The sequence below is a fragment of the Carassius auratus genome, chromosome 41, assembly GCF_003368295.1.
Source record: "Carassius auratus strain Wakin chromosome 41, ASM336829v1, whole genome shotgun sequence".
Lineage (NCBI taxonomy): Eukaryota > Metazoa > Chordata > Actinopteri > Cypriniformes > Cyprinidae > Carassius > Carassius auratus.
This window is the reverse complement of record NC_039283.1, coordinates 10,762,800-10,787,422: the sequence shown is the minus strand read 5'-3', so window position 1 is coordinate 10,787,422 and position 24,623 is coordinate 10,762,800. Positions and strand designations below refer to the sequence as shown.

At 42.0% G+C, this 24,623-nt stretch overlaps 1 protein-coding gene across 1 annotated transcript; it reads left to right on the top strand.

Moving 5' to 3' along the window:
* Positions 1-4,812: 4,812 nt before the first annotated feature.
* LOC113059637 (microfibril-associated glycoprotein 4-like) lies at positions 4,813-16,332 on the top strand. Its single transcript, XM_026228176.1, has 5 exons — positions 4,813-4,855; positions 4,977-5,189; positions 5,275-5,371; positions 13,911-14,078; positions 16,041-16,332. Exons 1-5 carry the CDS (start codon positions 4,850-4,852, stop codon positions 16,295-16,297), a joined length of 741 nt encoding a protein of 246 aa, XP_026083961.1. The 5' UTR covers positions 4,813-4,849; the 3' UTR covers positions 16,298-16,332.
* Positions 16,333-24,623: the final 8,291 nt, after the last annotated feature.

Genomic DNA, 24,623 nt, shown 5'->3' with positions numbered 1-24,623 from the left:
TGGGAGGAGCAAATTCTTCTTCTCACTCAAGTCCAGCTTAGTGAGCTGTAGTTTTGTAATGTCCTGCAGGACTTCTCGCTTCACAAACGGCCTCAGTATAATATGACAGAAGAAAAATCCAGACGAAAAATGTAAGTGCCCTACATCCATATTTTTCATGCAGCAATGTCACAGTTTCAAAAAAGAATTTTTTTTACAAAGGTTGAAGAATTTCATCCATTAAACACAGTGTACATAATACATCATACTCATACCTAAGTATAGTAGTTGAGGAGCCAGACAAGCACAAAATTAATTTTTTAAATACCTTAATCAACTCAGCCTCTATTGTATCATACAAGCCTGTACCAGGGTTTGGCAGCTCCTTTCTTTTAACCACATCCACATACAGCTGAAGTGAAGGCCAGACCTCCAAAGCTGTTTCTACCACAGGCAGGTTCTCCAACCATCGATGGCCACAGAATGATAGCGGGAACACTGATGACTTTGTGAATGTCACGTAGTCTTCCCTCCTTGCTGGAACATTGATAAAGAGTGTGTGCATTGCTCTTAACAGCTTTTGCACCTGCCACATGGAGAAACCTGCCTTGAAAGCTGAGCACCCCCATACATTTTATTTAAGTCGGATTGGAGAAGCTCAAAGAACTTTACATTTACATTGGGCCCATCCATTGATACAGAGACCAGCATGCTGAGATTCAGCTGCTGCACACACTCCTTGAGGGAAAACAATAAAAAGATTTGAGTATAAATAAATATACCACTTAATTGATAACACACACACTTTTGCACTTTTCAAGTTCAAGCAAGTATAATGTTTGACTAGGCCTACATGTCTGTTTCTATTCAAGTTATCCATGTGGGCTGTTTCTGAAAATACAACCACGCCATGCAATTGATGTAACAAATTAAAAGATTTCGATTATATATAGTTATATTATAAATAGTTATTTTTCTATTTTCTCAAAAGAGTTTGGCTAGAGTGGTGCAGAGTAGAAACCATTAACATATATTATTATATAACGGTTTCTCTACTCTCCAAATTGGTTTGAATAAATGGATCAAACACAGGTTTTAGGGTATTCATAGTCATAGGTTTGAAGATGAAATTATTTCAAATATTACATGCAGCATTCGAAATCATATTTGTTTTAAATTTTAAACTTTAATAACTTACTTAAAGTGCTTTCGCAAATCCTGGGCTGTGGAATGGCCAATGAAGTGTGATCCCAGGTACCGGGAATGCACCTTGTCGTCATTCCAGAACCGAACGTGTATGTCCATCTGTTTCTTCTTGCTTGTGTGATTTAAGCTTTCATCAAACATGAGAACATAAGGCCCCGAGACCTTGGAGATGAGGTCTTTTTTTATATAATCTGCCAAGCCAAACCGGGTGATGTATGAGGTCTTATCTTTCCCGCACGTAAATGTTTTGGCTATGTAATATGCTTTTCCGACTTTGCATGCAACTTCAAGGCTTTTATGCCTAAACTAGACAACTCCAACGTCTTCTTACACAGAGTAAAATAGGCTTGATATCGATTGTTAGTGACGGGCTTGAGCCAGCTACTAAATGTACCATCTTCGAGCCAGAGATCATTAAAGGTACATTTACCCATTGTGATCAATTAAACTAAGCAGTGACTTAGTATGATATAGTATGTTCGGAGTTTGTGCGGGTTTTTGTGAAAGTCCTTCCGACAAGTCTGTATGCTGCCGCATGGACCTTGTAGTTCTGGAACGCTGTGATACCAGTGTGATACCACCCAGATTCCTCATACAGAACTACAACAGGCAAAACAAATTAATGCCATTGCCGCCGTGAGCGCATTTTGATGGAAGAACAAATTAATGGACGAGCATATCAATTTAAGACGTGACTAAATATTTTTTTTGACTTTCTATGGATAAAAACCAGACGTTTTTATGACTTTTTATGGCCTTAAATTCTTATTGTTAAAGTTATGACTTTTTATAACTTTTTATGACCCCTCGGAAACCCTGTATAATGTTATTGTTATTTCCTTGTTTGATCACAGTTTACAAATCAAAATATGAATTTCAGTCAGTTTTCAAACAGTCCCTTTCACCACCTGGCGGTAGTTTCGTGAACAACTTCAATACGCAACTGACTATGCCCTGCGGTGGCGGTACATGTGGCGGTAATAGGCATTTTGGTTGGCCAACTACTGTACATGTTTAATTTTTGTAAATTCAAAGACCTGCTATGTCACTTTTTTTCAGTACAGCTCTTAAAATTCTCTTGCGCCACCCCTGTACAAATCCACAATGTAAACATGTGGTCGGCGTTGAAGATCTTTATTTTGAGTTAAACAGACACAAAGTTTGCAATTTGTAATAAAATATTGACTGTTTTTGCTCAAGTTTAATGACAAAGTTTTAATCAAAGCCACAGCAGAATTGTTTTGTGTCTCCGAGCAACACAGTGGTGTTTCGATACTGAAAAAATCTACGTTTTTTTAAACGAAGTGATTCAATTATTCAGTTACCCATTCATAAAGACAGTAGTCACTTGCTTTGTTTTTGAATGAATCAGCCATTTGAATAAATGTCAAATGAATCGCTCATGTCATCTACTGGTGGTTTGGTTTCACATTTAAAAGTATTGCATTTTTCCCAACATTTTTAAGTTGTGAGTTCAAATATATTGAAAACATTAATCTTATGAAATTGTGTGGCATAAGTGCATTTATGGCACCTCAGCTTAATTAAACAGTCTGTGTAAATATATCTAATGCCACTTCAGATGTAGCTTCTCTTTCTTCTGCTTACAAAGTGAAGTCCAAAAAATTAGATATGAGACATGAAATCAGAAAAGTCCTTTATAAAGTATTTATCTGGATTTGTAGGTATGTAAACCAAGACACATAGCAACGGAGTGGTGGGACATCAGTACACATTGTGATTCGAATGTAGAAAAGTTCTCAGGAAAAAATTTTATATTTTGCACTGGTTCCTAAATACCATGGCCACCCCACCTCCTCTTCAAACACATCTTGAGTGCTTATTAAGATACTATTTAATGGACATAATTCACCAAAGATGAATGACTCATCTGCTCCAGTCCATGTCTCAGTTAAAAATAAAAATGATAAGCTGCTACAAGTAAAAAAGTCTGATTACACACAGACCTAGCATTAACCAGGGCCATTTTTTTACATGAGAATGAACAGTTTGTATCTGTGATTGTCTGACATACTTGAGTGGAAGAAGATTTTGAGGATTCACACCTTTGCTTTGAACGTGTACTACTAGAGTTTACTAAAGTAGTTTTTTATGTCCTATTATTAAAGTTTTGACTGCGTGAGAAAATGTGTGAAAGACAGCGTGAGAAAAGTGTCAATTGTGTGAGTCCCACGCTGAATGCGTGAGCGTGTGCAGCCCTGTGAGTCAACATTTTCCATTTTGATTTGTGAGTTCTGACCAGTTAACCTCAAATTTGTATACTTATTTAAATGAAATTCATAAAAATTGTGCAAACCATAACAATTAACACAGTCAATAAGCAATTAAAATAGTATGCTCCTTGACAACAGACCATTGGAGATCAAATATAGAAAAAAATAAGCATTTGCCATAAAGTGTACAAAATGCCCTCCACAGAAGAACATGACTTCACATGATGCTGATAACATGGTTTTGTGATGAACCATTTTTTTATTTTTGCAAAAATGATCACAAAATTAGCTCATTGTTTTATAATGTTAATTGAAACAAACCTTTTTAGGCCATCAAACATTATTTTCATGGCCATTGCCTCTACATAGTCCAGATCAGATCAATGCACTTGCCAAGTATGGTAGCCCATACTCAGAACTGGTGCGCTGCATTTAACCCATCCAAGTGCACACACACACACAGAGCAGTGAGAAGTGAACACACACACAGAGCAGTGGGCAGCTATAGATCCAGCGCCCGGGGAGCAACTGTGGGTTCAGTGCCTTGCTCAAGGGCACTTCAGTCATGGGTATTAAGGGTAGAAGAGAGCACTGTTCATTAACTCCTTACCTCATACAATTCCTGCCAGCACCGAGACTCAAACTGCTGACCTTCTGGTAACTAGTGTGGCTCTCTAACCATTAGGCCACAGCTGCCCCAAAGGCTGTCCTGGCAGTGGTGGGATTACCTTTGCATGAAGTTGGACAACAAGATAAAAAAGAAAATAACATTGAATACAGGAGCACAGGCAGCCTATTACTTAAAACCAATTAATACTAAACTTATTTTAGTAGTGTAACAAAACAATTTCAAACTGCATGACAAGAGTCCAAGTTTTAGTGAAGCAATAGTATTTCAACATTGTGCAGTGCAAGAGTGACTCAAACGGCAGATGTTACAGATGCTCTTACTGATAACCTTTAGGCCATTGTGTAAAAACAACAGATTGTAAATAAATAAACAAATAAATAAACTGACAGGACATTATAACTTGATTTGTGCCAAGAATCGGGTGGGTGGGTGGGTGGGTAAAATATATTTATATATATATTTATATATATATATAAATATATATATATATATATATATATATATATATATATATATATATATATATATATATATATATATATATATATATATATATATATATTTTTTTTTTTTTTTTTTTTTTATCTAAACGCAGAGGAGGAACCTGATCTGACAGATATAATAGTGTGTGTGACCCATTGAACAACATCACTACAAAAGCGGTGAGTTACTGTTTTACTCTCAAATTATTTAATTCACAAAACATTCAGAAATTTATACAACGTTCAGATAATCATTCATCAAAATTGTTTTTACTTTCAAGATTCTTCAAGCAAAGTTAAGATTTCCGTAAAAGAAGATGGCAGTAAGTTCATGTTTCCTTAATGTTGAATGAATGAATGAAGCATTTATTTAGTGTTGATCATGATGTCAGTGTGATTTGATCATCATAAATGAGGATGATGATCAGTCGTGTCTCTTTGTAGATGGCAGTGTTTGTCGCGGCTCTGCTCTCTGTTTTCATGGGGTTTACTGAGTCTGTTTCTGATGAATTCTATCCGGTTGACTGCTCTGACATCTATAAGTCAGGAGAGAAAGTCAGTGGGATTTACTCCATCTATCCAGCAGGGGACATTCCTGTCTGGGTTTACTGTCAGATGATTTCAGGTGGGAAAGATGAAGAAAACGGAGGATGGACGGTACGAATGTGACTTTAGATCATTTAGATCAACACACATCATAACATATATTATAAATAATTTATTCTATATAAACCCACCCCAGGTGATTCAGAGGAGAATGGATGGCAGTGTGAATTTCTACCGGCCATGGAATCAGTACAAGAGAGGATTTGGGAATGTGGAGAGTGAATACTGGCTGGGTAATGTCTTTTTGGTTTTGGGTTAATGGAGTATATATGTAAAGTACAGACCAAAGTTTGGAAACAATACTATTTTTAATGTTTTTGAAAGAAGTTTCTTCTGCTCATCAAGCCTGCATTTATTTGATCAAAAATACAGAAAAAAAATGAATATTGTGATATATTATTACAATTAAAAATAATTGTTTTTACATTTATTATACTTTAAATTATCATTTATTTCTGTGATGCAAAGCTGAATTTTTTGGATCATTATCACATGATCCTTTAGAAATCATTCTAATATGATGATTCATTATCAAAGTTGGAAAACAGTTCCCTATCTGTCGGTCACTACGAGTTATGTCGACCGACAAATGGGGTCTCACTTGGGAGGCCAATCATCTCTGATTTTAAGAGAAAACGCCAATGAAATTGGCAAGTGGATTAACACACCTGAGCCACTCCCCGTGCCAGCGGGTATAAATAGGGCGACAGGTGCATCCACTCATTAGATTTTTGCTTCGGAGCCGAGTAGTCGATGAAGAAGATCACTACAAAGCCATTCATCTTTGTTTTCGGTAGAGCTGTTCCTGGTCGGTGTGACGGCGCGTTACAGTGGTGTCCCTGCGAGCGGCGATTCCCCTGGGCGCTTCGGCTAAAAGAGACAGTTCTCTAAAAGAGCAAATCACGGACGATTCGCGTCTTTTTCAAGATGCCGTTTCGTCCGTGTCCTTCTGGATGCGGTCGTTTCCTGTCTTCGGTTGACGGTCACGAGCGTTGTCTGCAGTGTCTGGGCGTCCAACACGCTGAGGCTGCGCTCGTGGATGATTCATGCGTCTATTGTGGGCGTATGAACATGGCAGCGCTGCGATCGCGTCTCTCACTCCTCAAGGGGAGTGCAGCAGACCCCTCTGTCGCCACCCGTCCCGGTCTCTCTGGCTCGAGCAGAGGGCCGCCGGCTGGCGCTCTGGGAGATCTGAGGATTACAGTGAGAGCTTCTCCGCCGGGCCACGCCCCACGGACCTCTCACTCCTCCCGCAGCGCCTGTCCCGTGCAGCTGCCGATTGATTCTGCTGGGCCGTCTCACGGCGGTCCCAGCGTGTCTTTCGGTGCGCCGCCCGAAGATCAGATGTCGATCGCGGCATCGGGGGATGGGTTATCGACCTCTGAGGATGAGGGTTGGGTGGAGCTGCCCCCCTCGGGTGTTGTCGCCACTGCCGAATCTGACTTGGAGCTGTCGGCCATGCTTGCCCGGGCAGCCGTGAGTATCGGGCTGGAGGTGACCACACCGCCCAGTCCCGAGCCCTCGCGGCTGGATGATTGGTTTCTCGGCGCGGGACGCGGCTCACAACCTCGTTCTGCTCCGGTGCCTTTCTTCCCGGAGGTGCATGAAGAGGTGACGAAGTCGTGGACGGCCCCTTTCACGGCCAGAAGCCGCTCGTCTCCCTCTTCCATCCTCACCACCCTCGACGGCGGGGCAGCCAGGGGGTACGTGGAGGTTCCCCAGGTGGAGAGGGCGGTTGCGGTGCACTTGTGCCCGCAAAACGCCGCCACTTGGAGGAATCGTCCGCGTCTCCCGTCCAAGGCCTGTAAGCTGTCGGCCGCGCTCGCTGCCAAGGCTTACAGTGCTGCGGGCCAAGCTGCCTCTGCCCTGCATGCCATGGCTATCCTGCAGGTACACCAAGCCAAGGCACTCAAAGCTATGCACGAGGGTGGTACCGACCCGGGGTTGATGCAGGAGCTGCGCACGGCGACTGACTTCGCCTTACGGGCGACGAAGGTCACGGCGCGGTCCCTCGGGAAGGCGATGTCCACGCTGGTGGTCCAGGAGCGGCATCTCTGGCTGAACCTGGCTGAGATGAGAGACATGGACAAGGCTCGCTTTCTCGATGCTCCCATCTCCCAGGCAGGCCTGTTCGGCGACACTGTCGAGGACTTTGCCCAGCAGTTCTCGGCGGAACAGAAGCAGACTGAGGCCATCCAGCACATCTTGCCCCGACGTGTCTCTCCGGTTGCCACCGTTCCGTCGCGGGTAGCGCCTCAGCCTGCTCGTCGCCGTGGGCGCCCCCCTGCGTCCTCCACACCAGCTCCGCCCCGTGCCGAGAGTTCTTCGAGGCCGGCGCGTCGAGCCCCGCGCAGGAGAGCGGCGCCCCCCGTGTCACTCCCGGCCGCGAAGTCCTCGAGGAAGTCGACCAAGCGGCCCTGACACGGGCAACTCGGAGATGCGGAGAACTGCTCTTCAGGAGATGGCGAAGACAGCGCCACTCCTTCCCCCGGAGGAGGGCCGGGCGGAGAATCTTCAGTTTCTGTTTTGTTCTGTTCCGCCACTGGCCGGACGGCCAGTGGTACCCACATTTTCAATAAAAGAGCAAATTCTCCTTCCTCCGAGTTGCAAGGCTCGTGGCTTGACAATGAGCGACGCACAGCTTCCTCACTCTCACCCACGACGCCCCCTTTCGCCAGCGGCCAAGAGGTCGCGGTTCGGAGACGCAACACCTCTCCACGCGTCTCTGGCCAGTTCCTCCGGGAACACGAGGAGTGTGGTTGCGATGACCCAGGACGCAGTGCCTTCTGGGCCTTCCGGCACGACTCCCCATCGCTGCACCACTGCGGGTATGTCGACTGTCCCTTTGGTGCCACTTGTACGGTATCTGGGAGCGTGGCTTGCGCTGCCCAACCCGTCACGCTGGCTCATCCGGACGGTTCGACTCGGCTATGCGATTCAATTCGCCCGGCGACCCCCCAAGTTCAATGGCGTGCTCGAGACTTCGGTGGCAGTCCAGGACGCCCCTGTCTTGCGCGAGGAGATTGCTGTCCTCCTGGCGAAGGATGCAATCGAGCCGGTCCCTCCAGCCGAGATGAGGACGGGGTTTTACAGCCCTTACTTCATCGTGCCCAAGAAGAGCGGTGGCCTTCGACCTATCCTGGATCTGCGAGTCTTGAATCGGGCCCTACACAAGCTCCCGTTCAGGATGTTGACGCAGAAACGCATTATCAAATGCGTCCAGCCCCAGGACTGGTTTGCAGCGATCGACCTGAAAGACGCGTACTTTCATGTCTCTATCCTCCCTCGTCACAGACCGTTCCTGCGCTTTGCTTTCGAGGGTCAGGCATGGCAGTACAAGGTCCTCCCTTTCGGGCTCTCCCTGTCCCCCCGTGTCTTCACGAAGGTCGCGGAGGGCGCCCTTGCCCCACTTTGGGAAGTGGGCATCAGGATCCTCAACTATCTCGACGACTGGCTCATTGTGGCCCGGTCCCGAGAAGAGTTGTGCGATCACAGGGACTTCGTGCTTCGGCACCTCAGTCAGTTGGGGCTTCAGGTCAACCGAGAGAAGAGCAAGCTCTCCCCTGTGCAGAGAATCTCTTATCTCGGTATGGAGTTAGACTCGGTGAGTATGACGGCACGTCTCACCAGCGAGCGTGCCCACTCAGTGCTGAACTGCCTGAGTTCCTTCAGAGGCAGGACAGTGGTACCGCTGAAACACTTTCAGAGGCTCCTGGGGCATATGGCATCCGCAGCCGCAGTCACGCCGCTCGGATTGCTTCATATGAGACCACTTCAGCACTGGTTACACTCCCGAGTCCCGAGATGGGCATGGCGCCGCGGTACACATCGTGTCACCATCACACTGATGTGTCGCCGCCTATTCAGCCCTTGGTCGGACCTTGCCTTTCTACGGGCCGGCGTGCCCTTAGAACAAGTGTCCCGGCACGTTGTTGTCACAACAGATGCCTCCAACTCGGGCTGGGGCGCGACATGCAACGGGCAGGCAGCCTCAGGGTCCTGGACAGGACCTCGACTGCTTTGGCACATCAACTGCCTGGAGTTGCTGGCAGTGCATCTAGCTTTGCGACGGTTTCGTCCACTAGTGCTGGACAAGCACGTGTTGGTCCGCACGGACAACACTGCGGCTGTTTCGTACATCAACCGACAAGGCGGGTTACTCAATCGTGCAGCCGACGCGCTCTCACGACAGCTCACTTTCCCCGGGGAATGGCGACTCCATCCCCAGACGGTCCAGCTGATCTGGAGTCGATTCGGGGAAGCCCAGGTAGACCTGTTTGCTTCCCACGAGTCCTCCCACTGCCAGCTGTACTATTCCCTGTCCCAGGCCCCCCTGGGCACAGATGCACTGGCACACAGCTGGCCTCGGGCTTTACGCAAGTATGCGTTTCCCCCAGTGAGCCTGCTCGCACAGACACTGTGCAAGGTCAGGGAGGACGAGGAACAGGTCCTGTTGGTTGCGCCTTACTGGCCCACCCGGACCTGGTTTTCGGAACTCATGCTCCTCGTGACAGCCCCTCCCTGGCGCATCCCCCTGAGGAGAGACCTTCTCTCTCAGGGGCTTGGCACCATTTGGCACCCGCGTCCAGATCTCTGGAACCTCCACGTGTGGCTTCTAGACGGGACGCGGCAGACCTAAGTGATCTGCCCCCAGCGGTGGTAGACACTATCACTCAGGCTAGAGCCCCTTCTACGAGGCAGGCCTATGCTCTGAAGTGGAGTCTGTTCACGAATTGGTGTTCTTCTCACCGAGAAGACCCCCGGAGATGCCCGGTCAGAGTCGTGCTTTCTTTCCTGCAAGGTAGGCTGGAGCGTGGGCTGTCACCCTCCACCCTGAAGGTGTATGTGGCTGCCATTGCAGCACATCACGATGCAGTGGACGGCCGGTCCCTGGGGAGGCATGACCTGATCGTTAGGTTCCTGAGGGGTGCCAGAAGGTTACATCCTCCTAGGACACCCCTGATTCCCTCCTGGGACCTCTCTATTGTCCTGGCGGGACTTCAGAGGGGTCCCTTTGAGCCGCTGGATTCGGTTGAGCTGAAGTTCCTGTCTCTCAAGACAGCGCTCCTGATCGCGCTCACTTCCATCAAGAGGGTCGGGGACCTCCAAGCATTTTCGGTAAGTGAAGAGTGCCTTGTGTTTGGGCCGGCCTACTCTCACGTTGTCCTGAGACCCCGGCCTGGATACGTGCCCAAGGTTCCCACCACTCCCTTCCGAGACCAGGTGGTGAACCTGCAAGCGCTGCCCCTGGAGGAGGCAGATCCAGCCTTGTCGTTGCTGTGTCCCGTAAGAGCGCTTCGCATATACGTGGACCGCACCCAGAGCTTCAGAAGCTCTGAGCAGCTCCTGGTCTGCTTTGGAGGTCAGCAGAAGGGGAAGGCTGTCTCTAAGCAGAGGTTGGCCCACTGGATAGTGGACGCCATCGCCTTGGCTTACCATTCCCAAGGCGAGCCGTGCCCCCTGGGGGTGAGGGCCCACTCCACACGGAGTGTGGCCTCCTCCTATGCATTGGCGCACGGCGCCTCTCTGGCAGACATCTGTCGAGCTGCGGGCTGGGCGACACCTAACACTTTTGCGAGGTTTTACAACCTCCGTGTAGAGCCAGTTTCTTCCCGTGTGTTGGGTAACAGGTAATTGGCGGGAAGGGCTGGCTGGGTGTCTCGCTTGCTGCGCCATTCCCCCTAACACGGGGATGTGAGCGCCTTCTTCTCCCAGTAGAGTTCCCCGGTTGGCGTACCCTGGTCGAGCATCCTCCAGCACCCTCGGCGTCAGACTTGGCGGAGCAGTCTGTCGCCAGGCCCAGTACTGGCGTTAGCATGCCCGGAGTTCGGTCAGCCCCTGTACTGGGCTAGGTGTCCATATGGCTGGGTTCCCTACGGGTAATCCCATATGTGTATTCTTCCACGGTAAGGTTTCCCTCTTGGCAAACCCGTGTCTTCCCTTGACAGACCGTTCTGTCAGTCTCTTCTGGCAGCCGTTCCATCCCTACTCCAAGGTAGGACCTGCCTCAGAGACCCCTTCCATATGTAGTACTGCCCCCTGGGTCAGTCCATATCGGTATATCCACATGTCACCTCCCTACAGGTAGGATGTGGTCTCCGTAGCGGCCTTTCCTAAAGGCTCGCTTCCCCATTGTCTTGCCAGCTGAAAGAACAAATAGGGAAGATTTGAAGCTGTCTTTCACCGAAGGTTGAAATCCCTTCCATTTACTTTATGTGGGCGGAACAGCAGCATGGCCTTCTCCAGCAGCGATGTACTCACCCTTTGGCCCCTTCGGTACCAAGGTCAGTGAATTTGCGCTGGGGCTTTGGGAAGGTTACGACCTCAAGTGTAGCTTTTGTGGCACGCCAAGGCTTGTCAACAATTGCAGCGCCTCAGGGTTGTGACGGGGTTCAGGTTATGGCGTTTTCCATAGGACCCCATTTGTCGGTCGACATAACTCGTAGTGACCGACAGATAGGGAACGTCTCGGTTACGTACGTAACCCTCGTTCCCTGATGGAGGGAACGGAGACGTTATGTCCCCATGCCACAACCTTGAACCATTCGCTGTTGCCGGGACACGTTCTCGGCTCCTCAGCGTAAAACCTAATGAGTGGATGCACCTGTCGCCCTATTTATACCCGCTGGCACGGGGAGTGGCTCAGGTGTGTTAATCCACTTGCCAATTTCATTGGCGTTTTCTCTTAAAATCAGAGATGATTGGCCTCCCAAGTGAGACCCCATTTGTCGGTCGACATAACGTCTCCGTTCCCTCCATCAGGGAACGAGGGTTACGTACGTAACCGAGACGTTCTGCTGCTTAATATTTTTTCAGAACATGTGATACTTTTTAAGGATACTTTGATGAATAAAAAGGATAAAAAATAAAAAATAATTAGAAAATAAAGAAGAAGCTATGTTTTTAAAATATAAATATTTTGTAATAACAATATACACTACTGGTCAGTAATTTGGGGTCAGTCATTTTTTTCTTTCTTTCTTTTAAATAAAATCAATACTTTTATTGAGCTAGGATGTGTTAAATTGTTAAAAAGTGATAGTAAAGAAAATATACTGAATAAAGGCAGTTCTTTTTAAACTTTTATATATATTAGACAGCAGAACTGTTTCAAACACTAAATAAGAATATTAGAATGATTTCTAAACGATCATGTGATAGACTGGATGTTACATGTGACACTGAAGACTGGAATAATGATGCTGAAAATTCAGCTTTGCATCACAGGAATAAATTATTTTTTTAAAGTATGTTCAAATAGAAAACTATTATTTTAAGTAGTAATATTATTTCACAATATTAATGTTTTGTCTGTATTTTTGATCAAATAAATGCAGGCTTGATGAGCAGAAGAAACTTCTTTCAAAAACATTAAAAATAGTAATGTTTCCAAACTTTTGGTCTGTACTATATATATATATATATATATATATATATATATATATATATATATATATATATATATATAATAACTAAATAAAAATGTATACTATATTTAACATAAAATGTGCTCGATGTCAAGACAGGACAAGAGAAAATATATATATTTTGCTTGAATTTTAATTAATATAAATAATTAATTTTAAAATACTTTTTTACATTTTGTTTGCATTTTGCTTTTTGCTTTTTTTTGCAACAAGTACACATTTCCAGTAAAAATATAGGCTGCATTTCCCAAAACACTAAGTCCACTTCGTTATACCTTAAGCTGTACCTTATTGTTAATGTGTTTCCCGAAACATTCTACCTCCTGTAAATCTTACCTTCGTAAGGTTGGTCTGGACCACTTTTATCTACACCTTATCACTGTTGACAGTCCAAAGTTCTTTACATCTCAGTCTATACAGTATGAATGTAATTCTGAAGTTGTAGTACACATAATGTTTAAAATAAACAAATGAATTAAATGAGAGAAACTGGACAGAGCAACCCCCTCAGCCCCCGAAATTCAGCTGATGGTGGCTTTCCTCTTTCTCCGATGTAGCTGTTGATTATATGTTTCCATGTTGCGTTTTTATTGATTAGGTCATCCAATAACAGAAATTAGTGATTTAAATCAATATGTGATACGGCTACTGAACAATCAACCCTGGTTATGTAGTAAATGAAGACACTATGTAAAATAGATTATGATAATATGAATAGTATGATAATATAAAAGACGACTGAAGGCATACTGTCAGTAGTGATATGGGCTACATTTAGGCATGAGGTTGTGGGTTTGCACATTCATTTCAAAATTATATAAAATATCCAGGGTTGTATTTAGTTAGCAATTTGTATTCTCTTTTAAAACCCCATGAGTTCTGATAACTGTAATTTCAACTTTTCTAAAGTGCTTCTTGTTGGATAGCACATTTACCAGAATGTTTGTCTGTTGGACTTGTGTAAATCCAATGTGAAATTAACTCTCCTGGGAGTACATGTGAGACCACAGTCAAGAGTGTTAAGGTGTTAAAATAAGAATGGTAAATTAACACTGAATCAGAGTTAAAGTTAATGCGATAATTAATTGATTGAGAGATGATTGACCATTGTTGAAGACACCTGCTAGTAATGAGCAGAATCACCAAAGGAGAAATTCACAATTTTAAAGTCACCATTATATTGATATTTCACCATTATATTGATCAGTGTTTGGATTTAGGTGTTCTTCACGTGTATTTGAATGGATGTTCATTTCCAGTGTTTGTTTGGTTGAACGTTTTGTTTATGTGGATGTTCAAGTCCAGTGTTTGATTGAAAATGTTCTTCATCTGTGTGTGTGAACAGGGCTGGAGAACATGTACCAGCTGACACGCAAAAGAAAGTACATGCTGAGAGTGGATCTGGAGGACTTCAAAGGAAGGAAGGGTTTTGCTCTGTACACATTCTTCTCTGTGGGTCCTGAATCCGATGGGTATAAACTACAAGTTACAGGATTCAAAAATGGAGGAGCAGGTAGGACACTTTCATTTATACTCTTGAAAATGCATTAATAAAGTCACACTTGAACAAATTACTTACTCACGTACTTTCAAATCTGTTTTGTTTTGTTCATATATTTAACTGATTATTGACATAAAGTTCTTCATACAGGTCACAATGTGAGGTCACAGTGAGCTAAAAGTGTCCTCAATGTGTGTTCATACTAATGTGAGGTCAAAGTACACTCACTGCACAGAAACTAGGTACCCAGCATGCACTGCAGAATGAAGCTTTTTATTGTCATCATTGTTGAGATTCATACATAGTTTTTTTTTTTTTCTCTCTCTTTGTTTTTAAATGACACCGCAGTTAAAAATGCTTGTGAATTATAATGATTTTAAAATCCTTCATAAATGATTACACTGTTGGTCCTATACTGTATAGTCAAAGAGCTACTATAATAATAACTAGAGATGAATAACTCCTCACAAAGACTGCATCTAAATCCAGATGAAGATTTTGTTATCATCAATAACAAACCGATATCACCTGGTTGCACTCGTTTTGGTATTTCTTGCCATAACAAATATGCTTTACAAACACAGTTACAGCAACCCTCCAAAAATATAATGTTATAAAGTCAAGGGTCGAGATCCCTACTATAGCAAACATGAATCACCTTGATGGTAGCGTCAAATGAAACAATAAAACATCATCATAAAAATCTGTTAATTCTCAATAAGCGGTTTTGTAGATGTCTGACAGAAATAAAGTCAGTGTGGTTAATAATGAGAGAAGTTGGTGATGCTGTTTGTGGAGTTGTTTAAACATTCTCTGCTGAGATAACAAAAGATTTTCTATATTTTGTATTTCAGATGATTTCATTGAAGGCTGTGCCTGGAAGTCAGTTGTTTGTTTGGAGAAGGTTCTTATAACCAAAATCTGTTAGCTGAATGTGCACCCATGAGCTCACCTTGTAAGAGCACTGTAATAGTGTTGAGAAACAGGATATAGAAATCCTCCTCAGTTACCGATGTTTGAACTGCCTCATCTCAACCTACTCAACTTTTTGAATTTTGACTCTAACTATCAACAGTAGTGGTTCCCAACCTTTTTCAACTCGCGGCCCACACAACCAAACACATATGTTTGTGCGGCCCACTGCGAAAAAAAATTAACTGACCCCGCTATTGTTGGGTTAATAACTTAGTACTCTAGATTGTTAACTGTATTTATTGAATGAACTAGCGCTGTGCGATATGGGATTTTAATGCATAAGTGCATTCAGGATTAATTTGAAACCTATTTCCAAAAGAAAACTAATTAGAGCTTTATCAAAGAGTTGTAACGACTCTAGAACAGACACAAGTCAAAATAATCACTATAGTAAAGGTGTTACAAAATTTCTAGTCTTATGGCAAAAACGTATAAATCCCGTGCCCATGGACTATTTTCTTTTTTGCCATGCATTGGTCATAAAGCTCATTAATTGTAGCAGTGCCTAGGGTGTTGAAATAGATTTGTTATATATTGTACAGGTTCACACGTACTTTTGCAGTGATTATAAAGTATGTGTAAACGGTCAGCAGTGAGAGCGCGTTAATGTAAGTCAAAAGCACATTAAAATAATGCACGAGGGCGAATCTCTCTGTTAGCATGCAGATTTCCTTTGCTGTGTCACAAAACCAGACGTGATTGCTCCGATACACGCTGCTCTCACCCAGAGAAAGTGTGCACACTTAAAACGTGTCTCCTCTCACTTAAACTGCATAAACACATTGCATTACACCAAATTCACAAAATGTTTTTTTTTTAGCTACGTCATATGACCCCTTTAACATGTAATATTACAGTAATGTAGAGAGGGTTCCCTGTATAGACATACATCATTCTGAATAATCAGCAGTGTCAGCAAAGAAATTAAATATAAATCATAAATATGTTGTAAATAAATTATAAATAAGATGTTAACATCACAAATGATCCTCTTTGCAGGTGACTCTTTGTTCACCCATAATGGACAGAAGTTTTCCACCTTTGACAAGGACCAAGAAAGCGATCCAAGAAACTGTGCCAAAACGTTCCTAGGGGCATTTTGGTACAATCGCTGTCACTACACAAACCCCAATGGTGTGTATTTGTGGGGTGAAGATCCCACCATTTATGCCATTGGAAATGTTTGGTATACCTGGAAGAATAATTTTGCTGTCGGTATGAAATACATCAGCATGAAGATCAAACATGTGCCCTAAAAACAAAGTGTTTTCAGGAGCAAGCATCTGTTTTTTTTTTTTTTTCGCTTTATTACAAATGTGAATGTCTAAGGTTTTATTTTCCTCAGAGTAAGCAAACGATTGAATATGCTTCTGGTCTTTTGATTTACTGTTATATAAATTAACTTCCAATAAACTCCTGCATTGAAAGCATTTTTTTCTTAATGTGCATTGTGTCCGGTGCTGTGATTTCATCAAAAATCTGTCATTTTATTAACGGTAAGTTATTTCATAAGTGAAGGACATGCTTAAATATAAGACATAAGTCATATGATGTCAAATGTATTGACTTGTTCACTCCGACTGTATTCCAGTATGTTCAGTTCTCCATGTCCTGTTAACACTGTTCCATTTCTTATGTCTTATTACTTATCCCTCTCTTTTATATTTCCTGTAAATAACGACTAGACTCTATGGTCTCTGGTATATATCTGGTATACTGTATAATGTTCACAAAATACAGTCAGATGTTTCTCGATTACTTTTTGTTTTGTGTTAAAGGGGTCATATAATGCCAAAGTTGATATGGTTATTTAGGGTCTTAATGAAAAGTCTGTACCATAGTTTGTTTAAAATTTCTCAATGTTAGTGTAAAAGACACCTTTTCTTTACCCAGTCAAAAACAGCTCTTTTCAAAACAGGCTGGTTTGTGGGTTTCTCCTTTAATGCTAATGAGCTCTGCTGACTCCGCCCCTTTCTCCTGATCTGCTCTCTGAGAGACTGTTTACTTTGACCACATTCATTGTGAAACTTGCTAATTAGCACATTATTAGGAAAGCCTATTTGCCATGATTCATTTAAATGCATTATACTCAGGCTGGATCATGAAGGATTCGCGCAAATATAAACGCATCCCAGATAGCAAAATTTGTCTGGCCCACCTATGGGCCGTATCCTTGCTCTGGTTCTGGCCCAGTTCTGGCTGGGTCCCCGGCCCAAAACTGGCGCATTCACTGAAAGCATACATAAACAGTTTCCTCTGACCCAGAAGTGGCCCACACCCTGTAAAATAGGGTGCACTTCTTTCATTTCTCCAAACGTAAGTTAATCCGCGAGTATTCACACTGCAAAGCGTGTTCGGCAGACAGTATAACCATTTCAAACAATGGGTATAATTCTTTCTACATTGGTTTTTATAATAATACACCATACTTTCACCCAAACCGATTAATTACAAAAGTTGAAATGGGTAAATAGCTTTTTTTTTATACTTAATTTTCTTTTCTGGCATAATTATAATTGTTAAAACACTAGACATTATTCTGTGCATTTTGCACACGTTTGGTGTTAAATCATATTTATTTTGTCCATCAAAAGTGTGCTTTCACTTTAATTGAGCATGAGCAGCACAGCAAAAATAGACCAGACGCCGAGACCCCCGCTGCACTGCTGTTCACGCGACACTCCTGCTTGACGCTCATGCGCGGCTACTGCTCCCGGTCTGAATGCACTCATTGATTAACATGGATGGCAAAAAAAAATACGCACTGCTCGTGTGCCGCTCACACTTGCGGTGTGAAAAAGGGGTTAAGGAGTCATGCTCGTCTGCATCTCAGACCGATGTCAGCTCACACAGGGCGGGTCTGAGGTAAGGCACAAGTCCAGTCTGTGCTGAAGCACTGCTGTCAATCAAACAATTGTGAGAGGGGTAAAGTGATGACGTAAGAAGCCACCGTGTGACGTCACACGGTCAGACGTCTGGATTTGAGAAAGTTTGCATAGTTTCTATTACAATAAAAAAGGGTTTATTGCATAAACAGGGAGTTAGAAGAGCAGTCGCTAAATGTAACAGCTCACATATAAGACTCAATTACAAAGGTCTTAACTTTACCTTCATAAAACCTGCATAAACTTGTTTCCTTACACGTTAAATTAAATATTCAGCTTGTTGCAGACACCACTGGTCCCCGCTGTCCTCATCTCATGGGTCCCATGCCTCCTTCTGAATGTTCAGAATGCAGAAATTGATCATTTTTTCTCTCTGTATAGGAACTGCATGTATGTCACCTCTGCCTGTGCTGGCCTCGTCTGCGACCCGTACTGGACCTGACAACTGGCTTAATAAACACCATGAGAAGAAGGACATCTTCAGGAGTATGAAGCAATGGTCCAAAATTCCTCTCTGGATCCAAACAGCACACTCCATCAGACCACAAAACTACATGTCACAGTATGTCAAGCACCTTGCCGAACTGCTGAACACCACTACATCATTAAACAACTCCAGAGAAGAGTCTTTAAAGCAGGCAGTAAAACAGCCAGAAAGCCAATGGTAACACTGAAGCCTGTGGATGTAAACCCAGCAGCACCTGCTCCACACTCTAACTCATAACACCAAGGTTTTTAATGCTTACAGTGGTGAAGAACTAACAAACCCCAGAATGCCATTCCAAGACTTTATGGAAATGGAGCACTTTAGAGTGAGCTCGAGGACACAAAGAAACAGGACATCAAAATCACAAAAGGCCTGAAGCTGAACAAGTTGGTCACTTGTGCAGATTTTGTGAAATGGAACTGAAGCATGGTCCAAACAGTCCTCACGTACACACAGGCTTTCCTGAAATATGTTCAGTGCCCTGCTAAAGTCTTTTCCATTTACCAACATCAGGGCATTGAGGAAGAGAAGACCTGGAAAGAGTCTGCATTTTACAATAACAACAACAAAAATAAATTATATTCCCTAATATAATTTATTTAAAGAGCCAGTAAGATGAAAATGAAAGATGAAAAAGCTTCCTATCACTGTTTATAAGTCCTGTACAACAGGTTTAAATCCATGCAAGGTAAAAAAACATTGTCATTTACTGTATATACTGTATACTTAAATTTTTCAGTGTGAGATTGTAATATCTATATTGTCAGAATTAAATTTTTCTTTCTATTTTATTACCTTGAATTGATCTTAAAAAGTGCTGAAAGCATTCAATAAAAACAACTGAAAATTACAAATTGCTTCGCGAGTGCTTTTAGAAATGTTTTAGAAACATTTAATCAATCATTTATACTCAGTGTGACTTAAATTATTCCATCAATCAATTTTCATTCAGTACTTGAATATTACTGTTGAATATGAGAATAATATAATATTAAGAGTTAAATATAATTGTCTTTTATTTACATTTCAAAAGCCATTTAATATAACCATTCATGTTTTTAATATAACCATGTAATGTATACTGCTATTATTTTACTGTATTTATTTTGATACTAATCATTTATTCATAATCATTTGTTTTGTAATCCAAAAAGGCAAGACATAAATTTAAAATACTTTGCAGCTTTAATGTATTGTTAGATGTTAGAATTTTGTTTGATTAAAAGGTACAAAGCTGTGAAATAATGGTTTAGACCTGCGTGAGTGGGATTTGAATCCCGGTCCAAATAAATTAATGAAAAAATCTGATTGGCTATGACATAATTTCCGCTCCTTGCTCAGCTGCTTCAATCTGATTGGTTGTCAGTGCATCACAACGATTGACGGCTGACCCCTGTGATCAAGGGTGGTGTAGTTGTGCTAAATCTTTAAACTTTATGCGTTAACACATCAAAATGGCACACAACTCAACATGTTATATGCCTTCTCTATTCAATTCAGTTAAATTCAAGTTTATTTGTATAGCGCTAAACTTTATGCGTTAACACATCAAAATGGAACACAACTCAACATGTTATATGCCTTCTCTATTCAATTCAGTTAAATTCAAGTTTATTTGTATAGCGCTTTTTACGATACAAATCATTGCAAAGCAACGTTACAGAAATTAAGTTTCTACAATATTTAGTAGTAGTTTATCAGTGGTGACTGTCAGTGTGACGAGTGGGGTGGGGCCGACAGCCGTGGGAATGGGGCGAGGCCGGTGGAGTGATTGGAAATGAGTGACACCTGCTCGACCCACCGGTCTTGAGTCCCAGGGAGGAGATGGAAGGATATAAAACAGGAGCGACGACAGTGAAGGACGACAGAGGACCATACCTGGATTTTAGTTTTTGTTTTGGATTTGTTTGTGCACTGCAGTCGGCCGTGAGGGGCTGCTGCGCTGTTTTGTGTTTATTTTGATTTTTAAAATCTTATTTGATTGTCCGCCAGTTCCCGCCTCCTTCTACCCGATGATTATGAAGTTTTAATGTGTTACAGTCACTTTATGTGCATATGGCAGAAATGCATAGAAAAATCAATTAAAGACATAATCAAACAGACGAAGAACACTATTAACAGCAAAATTTGGTAGTTGTTGTTTCAGGGTTAGCATGAACTGAGGTCCTCTGAGGGGTTGCATCATCTCTTCTCAGGTGTTCTGGTTCTAGACTGGAGCTTGTGTAAATCCTATGGCAAAACAAAGAAACAAATATAGATGTAATTAGCATAGCTTCTGTTCCAACCAAGTAAAATTAATTAGTTTAACGCAAGCCAAACAATAATAATGTGCATTTGATCAGATAAAACTGCAGTACAAATTTATGAGATGCCTTATTTGAATGCTTGGCCAAAGACATGTTTTTTTAATGTAGACAGAGGAAGTGTTTTTTAAACAGAGGAAGTGTGTCTGAAGGCTATTCCAGAGTTTGGGAGCCAAATGTGAAAAAACTCTACCTCCTTCAGTGGACTTTGCCTTCCCAGGTACTACCAAAAGTCCAGCATTTTATGACCTTAAGGAGCATGATGGATAGTAGCATAGTAGAGGACTAGTTAGGTACGCAGGAGCTAAACCATTAAGGGCCTTATAAGTGAGTAATAATATTTTGTAACTGATACGGAACTTAATAGGTAGCCAGTGCAGAGACTGCAAAATTGGGGTAATATGATCATATTTTCTTGACCTGGTAAGGACTCTAGCTGCTGAATTTTGGACTACCTGTAGCTTGTTTATTGTTAATGTTGTTTTTGTAACATGGAGAAATATGTTTTTCAAAAGAAAACTTGCTGTCTGATATAACACCCAGATTTTTGACTTTAGAGGAAGTAAGAGTCTACGAGATTCTGTGTATTGTTTTTTGGTCCAATAAGTAATATCACCGAATTTAATAGAAGAAAATTATTGGTCATCCAAACTTTTTACATTTTTAACACCCACTGTTAGCTTAATTTATAAGTTTAATCTGGTCTTGTCTCGAGATATATAGTTGAGGAATCATTGGCATAACAGTGGAAACTAATCCCGTATTTTCTAATAATATTACCAAATTGCAACATGTATATTGAAAATAGCACAGGGCCTAGGACAGATCCTTGTGGAACTCCAAAATTTGACTGGTGATAAATGAGATGACTCCCCATTTAAATAAACAAAGTGGTAGCAATTGGACTGGTTGGAGCTTAGAGCCTATCCTTGAATACGTGTATAGTTTTGTAATCAATCTATGAGTATGTCATGATCTATGGTGTTGAATGCAGCACTAAGACCATGTAAAACCTGCAATGAGATGCACCCTTGGTCTGATGCAAGAAGCAAATCATTTGTAATTTTAACAAGTGCAGTTTCTGTGCAATTCTTCATAGAGATATATATTCATTTTTTTGCAGGAAGGAGCACAACTGAGCAGACACAACTTTTTCTACAAAAATTTGACATAAATGGAAAAAATGGGTCTGTAATTTGCCAGTTCACTAGGATCTAGTTGTGGTTTCTTAAGAGGCTTAATAGCCACCAGCTTAAATGGTTTTGGGATGTGACCCAAGGATAATGAAATTATTAAGGTGTAGTTCTTCTGCTACAGGTAACAGCTCTTTCAGTAACTTAGTGGGTACAGGATCTAATAAACATGTTGTTGGTTTAGATACAGTGATACGTTTATTTAGCTCTTCCTATCCTGTTGTGAAGCCCTGCAGTTTATCTTTGGTTAATGAAACTGAAGTATTAGACACTTTAGAATCTACATTTGTTATTGTATTTCTGATGCTATCTATTGTATCATTGAAGAAATTCATAAAGTCATTACAATGTAACTGTGAGGGAACATTTAGTGGTGTCTGGCTATGTCAATCGAGCCACTGTGCTAAATAAAAACCTTGCATAGTGTTGGTTATTTTCTATGAGTTTTTGGATATGCTCGGCCCTGGCAGTTTTTGGGAGCCTGTCTATAGCTTGACATATTGTTTTTCCAAGCAATTCTAAGTTTTCTAGTATTTTAGTAGAGGAAGTTTTTAGAATTGCTTGGAATTTTAGAATTCTCCACACACTGAGACGTCAACAATGAATCTGTCCATCACGACCCCTAAATCTGCACGTTCCCACCCACAGCGTTGCCAACTGCATTATAACTGCATCAATTACAACATCATGGCTGCGTAGAAGAAGGATCCGGGTCCTGAAATGGCCAGCCTGCAGTGCAGATCTTTCACTCATAGAAAACATTTGGTGCATCATAATGAAGATGCGACAAAGAAGACCTAAGACAGTTGAGCAACTAGAAGCCTGTATTAGACAGGAATGGGACAACATTCCTATTCCTAAACTTGAGCAACTTGTCTCCTCAGTCCCCAGACGTTTGCAGTCTGTTATAAAAAGAAGAGGGGATGCCACACAGTGTTATTCATGGCCTTGTCCCAACTTTTTTGAAATGTGTTGATGCCATGAAATTTAAAATCAACTTATTTCCCCTTTTTTTTTTGGAATCGGGTTTGTAAACCAGACTGGGCCTTATCTGAGCCACAAAATCTGTGTATATTAAATATGGAGTCATCTCAACATTAATAAGCCAATTAGCAAGCAGAATCTCTAAAGGAAAGAAGATAGCAGAAAAAAAAATTATGAACAGAAACACAGCAACAACAACTGACTGCAGACACAGTCTTAGAGGAAATCAAATGAAGATAAAAGACGTCATATTTTTGAAGATCTCAGCGGATGCAACAACAACTATTTATTTCCGCCGCTGCCACACTGGCAGTTGAAATCCGCTCTGTAATACGCAATACTCCCCCAGTTGACGTCGTACTACACCACTGAAAAGCATCGGAAAGCTTCGGAAGCAAGTAGAACAAAAATGGCAGAGAGATTAGAACGATTGATATTGTCTGTATCTGAATGTGCATGTCAGGTCAGCTAAATGTGATATAGTGGTATATAGGACTGCAACAACCCTGCACTCGAGCGAGAGAGACCGAGTGTGTCCGAGAGCGGGGGGCACGATATATAATTATTCATTTTAACTGTATTAACTTGTATTAATGTTAGAAAATCATGAAAATTAAAAAAACTACATGACAACTTATCGTTATAAACTCATTATTTATCTTATTAAAAGTTATGAATTCAGGTTTGTTTATCAGTACCATAGCAATGCTAACTTCCGCTGGAATTGTCGGATAGGAACCGTCTGTAGCCTTTCGCAAGAGTTCAATTTTTTTAACGCATCCGGATGACCAATGGACATGATTTTTTTCGCACCGCACTTGTTCGGACCCGGTTCGCAAATCTCCATAGGAAATGAATGACTTCCGGTCGTTTCGTAGCCGTATCGAAGCTGATTTCAACTGCCAGTGTGAAGGCGGCGTTCTACTAGAGGCATACAGAAGTTCTTACTGAGACTTAAGCTATTGTAAACCAAGTCACTTCCTGCTGTGGTACTATGCCTTTAGACGTGTTCAGGCCAGGACTCTTATCAAACATGTGATGTTTGGGGCAGATCGGACATTGCTTGTTAAATTTGGTGTAAAACAAGTCATTTATTGTTGCCAGCAGGTGGCACTATGCATAGGTGAGGGAGTGAGTGGAAGCTAGTGGAGCTGCTTAGTAAGGACATCAAACTCCATAGAGACAGAGTAGAGAAGAGCACAGGAGAGCAGGGAGAGAATGGAGGGACTGTTCTCTCTTCTTAAGAAAATGCTTAACAAATACATAATTTATTAGCCATTCTCTATTAGCCAAGAGTTAGCAGTGGAAAAAATGGGTACAGTTTTTCAATTTCTCCTCTTTTTAATTGTCAATGAAACATTATTGATTTTTGTGATGTAAGTTAAAAATGAAATGCATAAGTACATTATTCTTTTTTATGAGACTGAAATGAAACAAATTGTTCAATTACTGAAAGTAATTTTACAACATAGCTTAGTTTTAACATTAGAAAAACAACATCAGTTTGAGTGCAGTCCTGCCTCTGTATGTTCTGGGGTCTTCAGGAGGTCAATGAATGTGGCACATGTCAAACACCCTGGAGACCACTCTGTATGATGTACCACTACCAGACAAAAGATAAACACCAGGGTCTGGATTTTCTCTGAGTAAATGATTAAAGAACATTAATTTTTGGCTGAACTATCCTTTAAGTAAAATTACTATCTTGCCTCCTCTAATATACTCAAGGA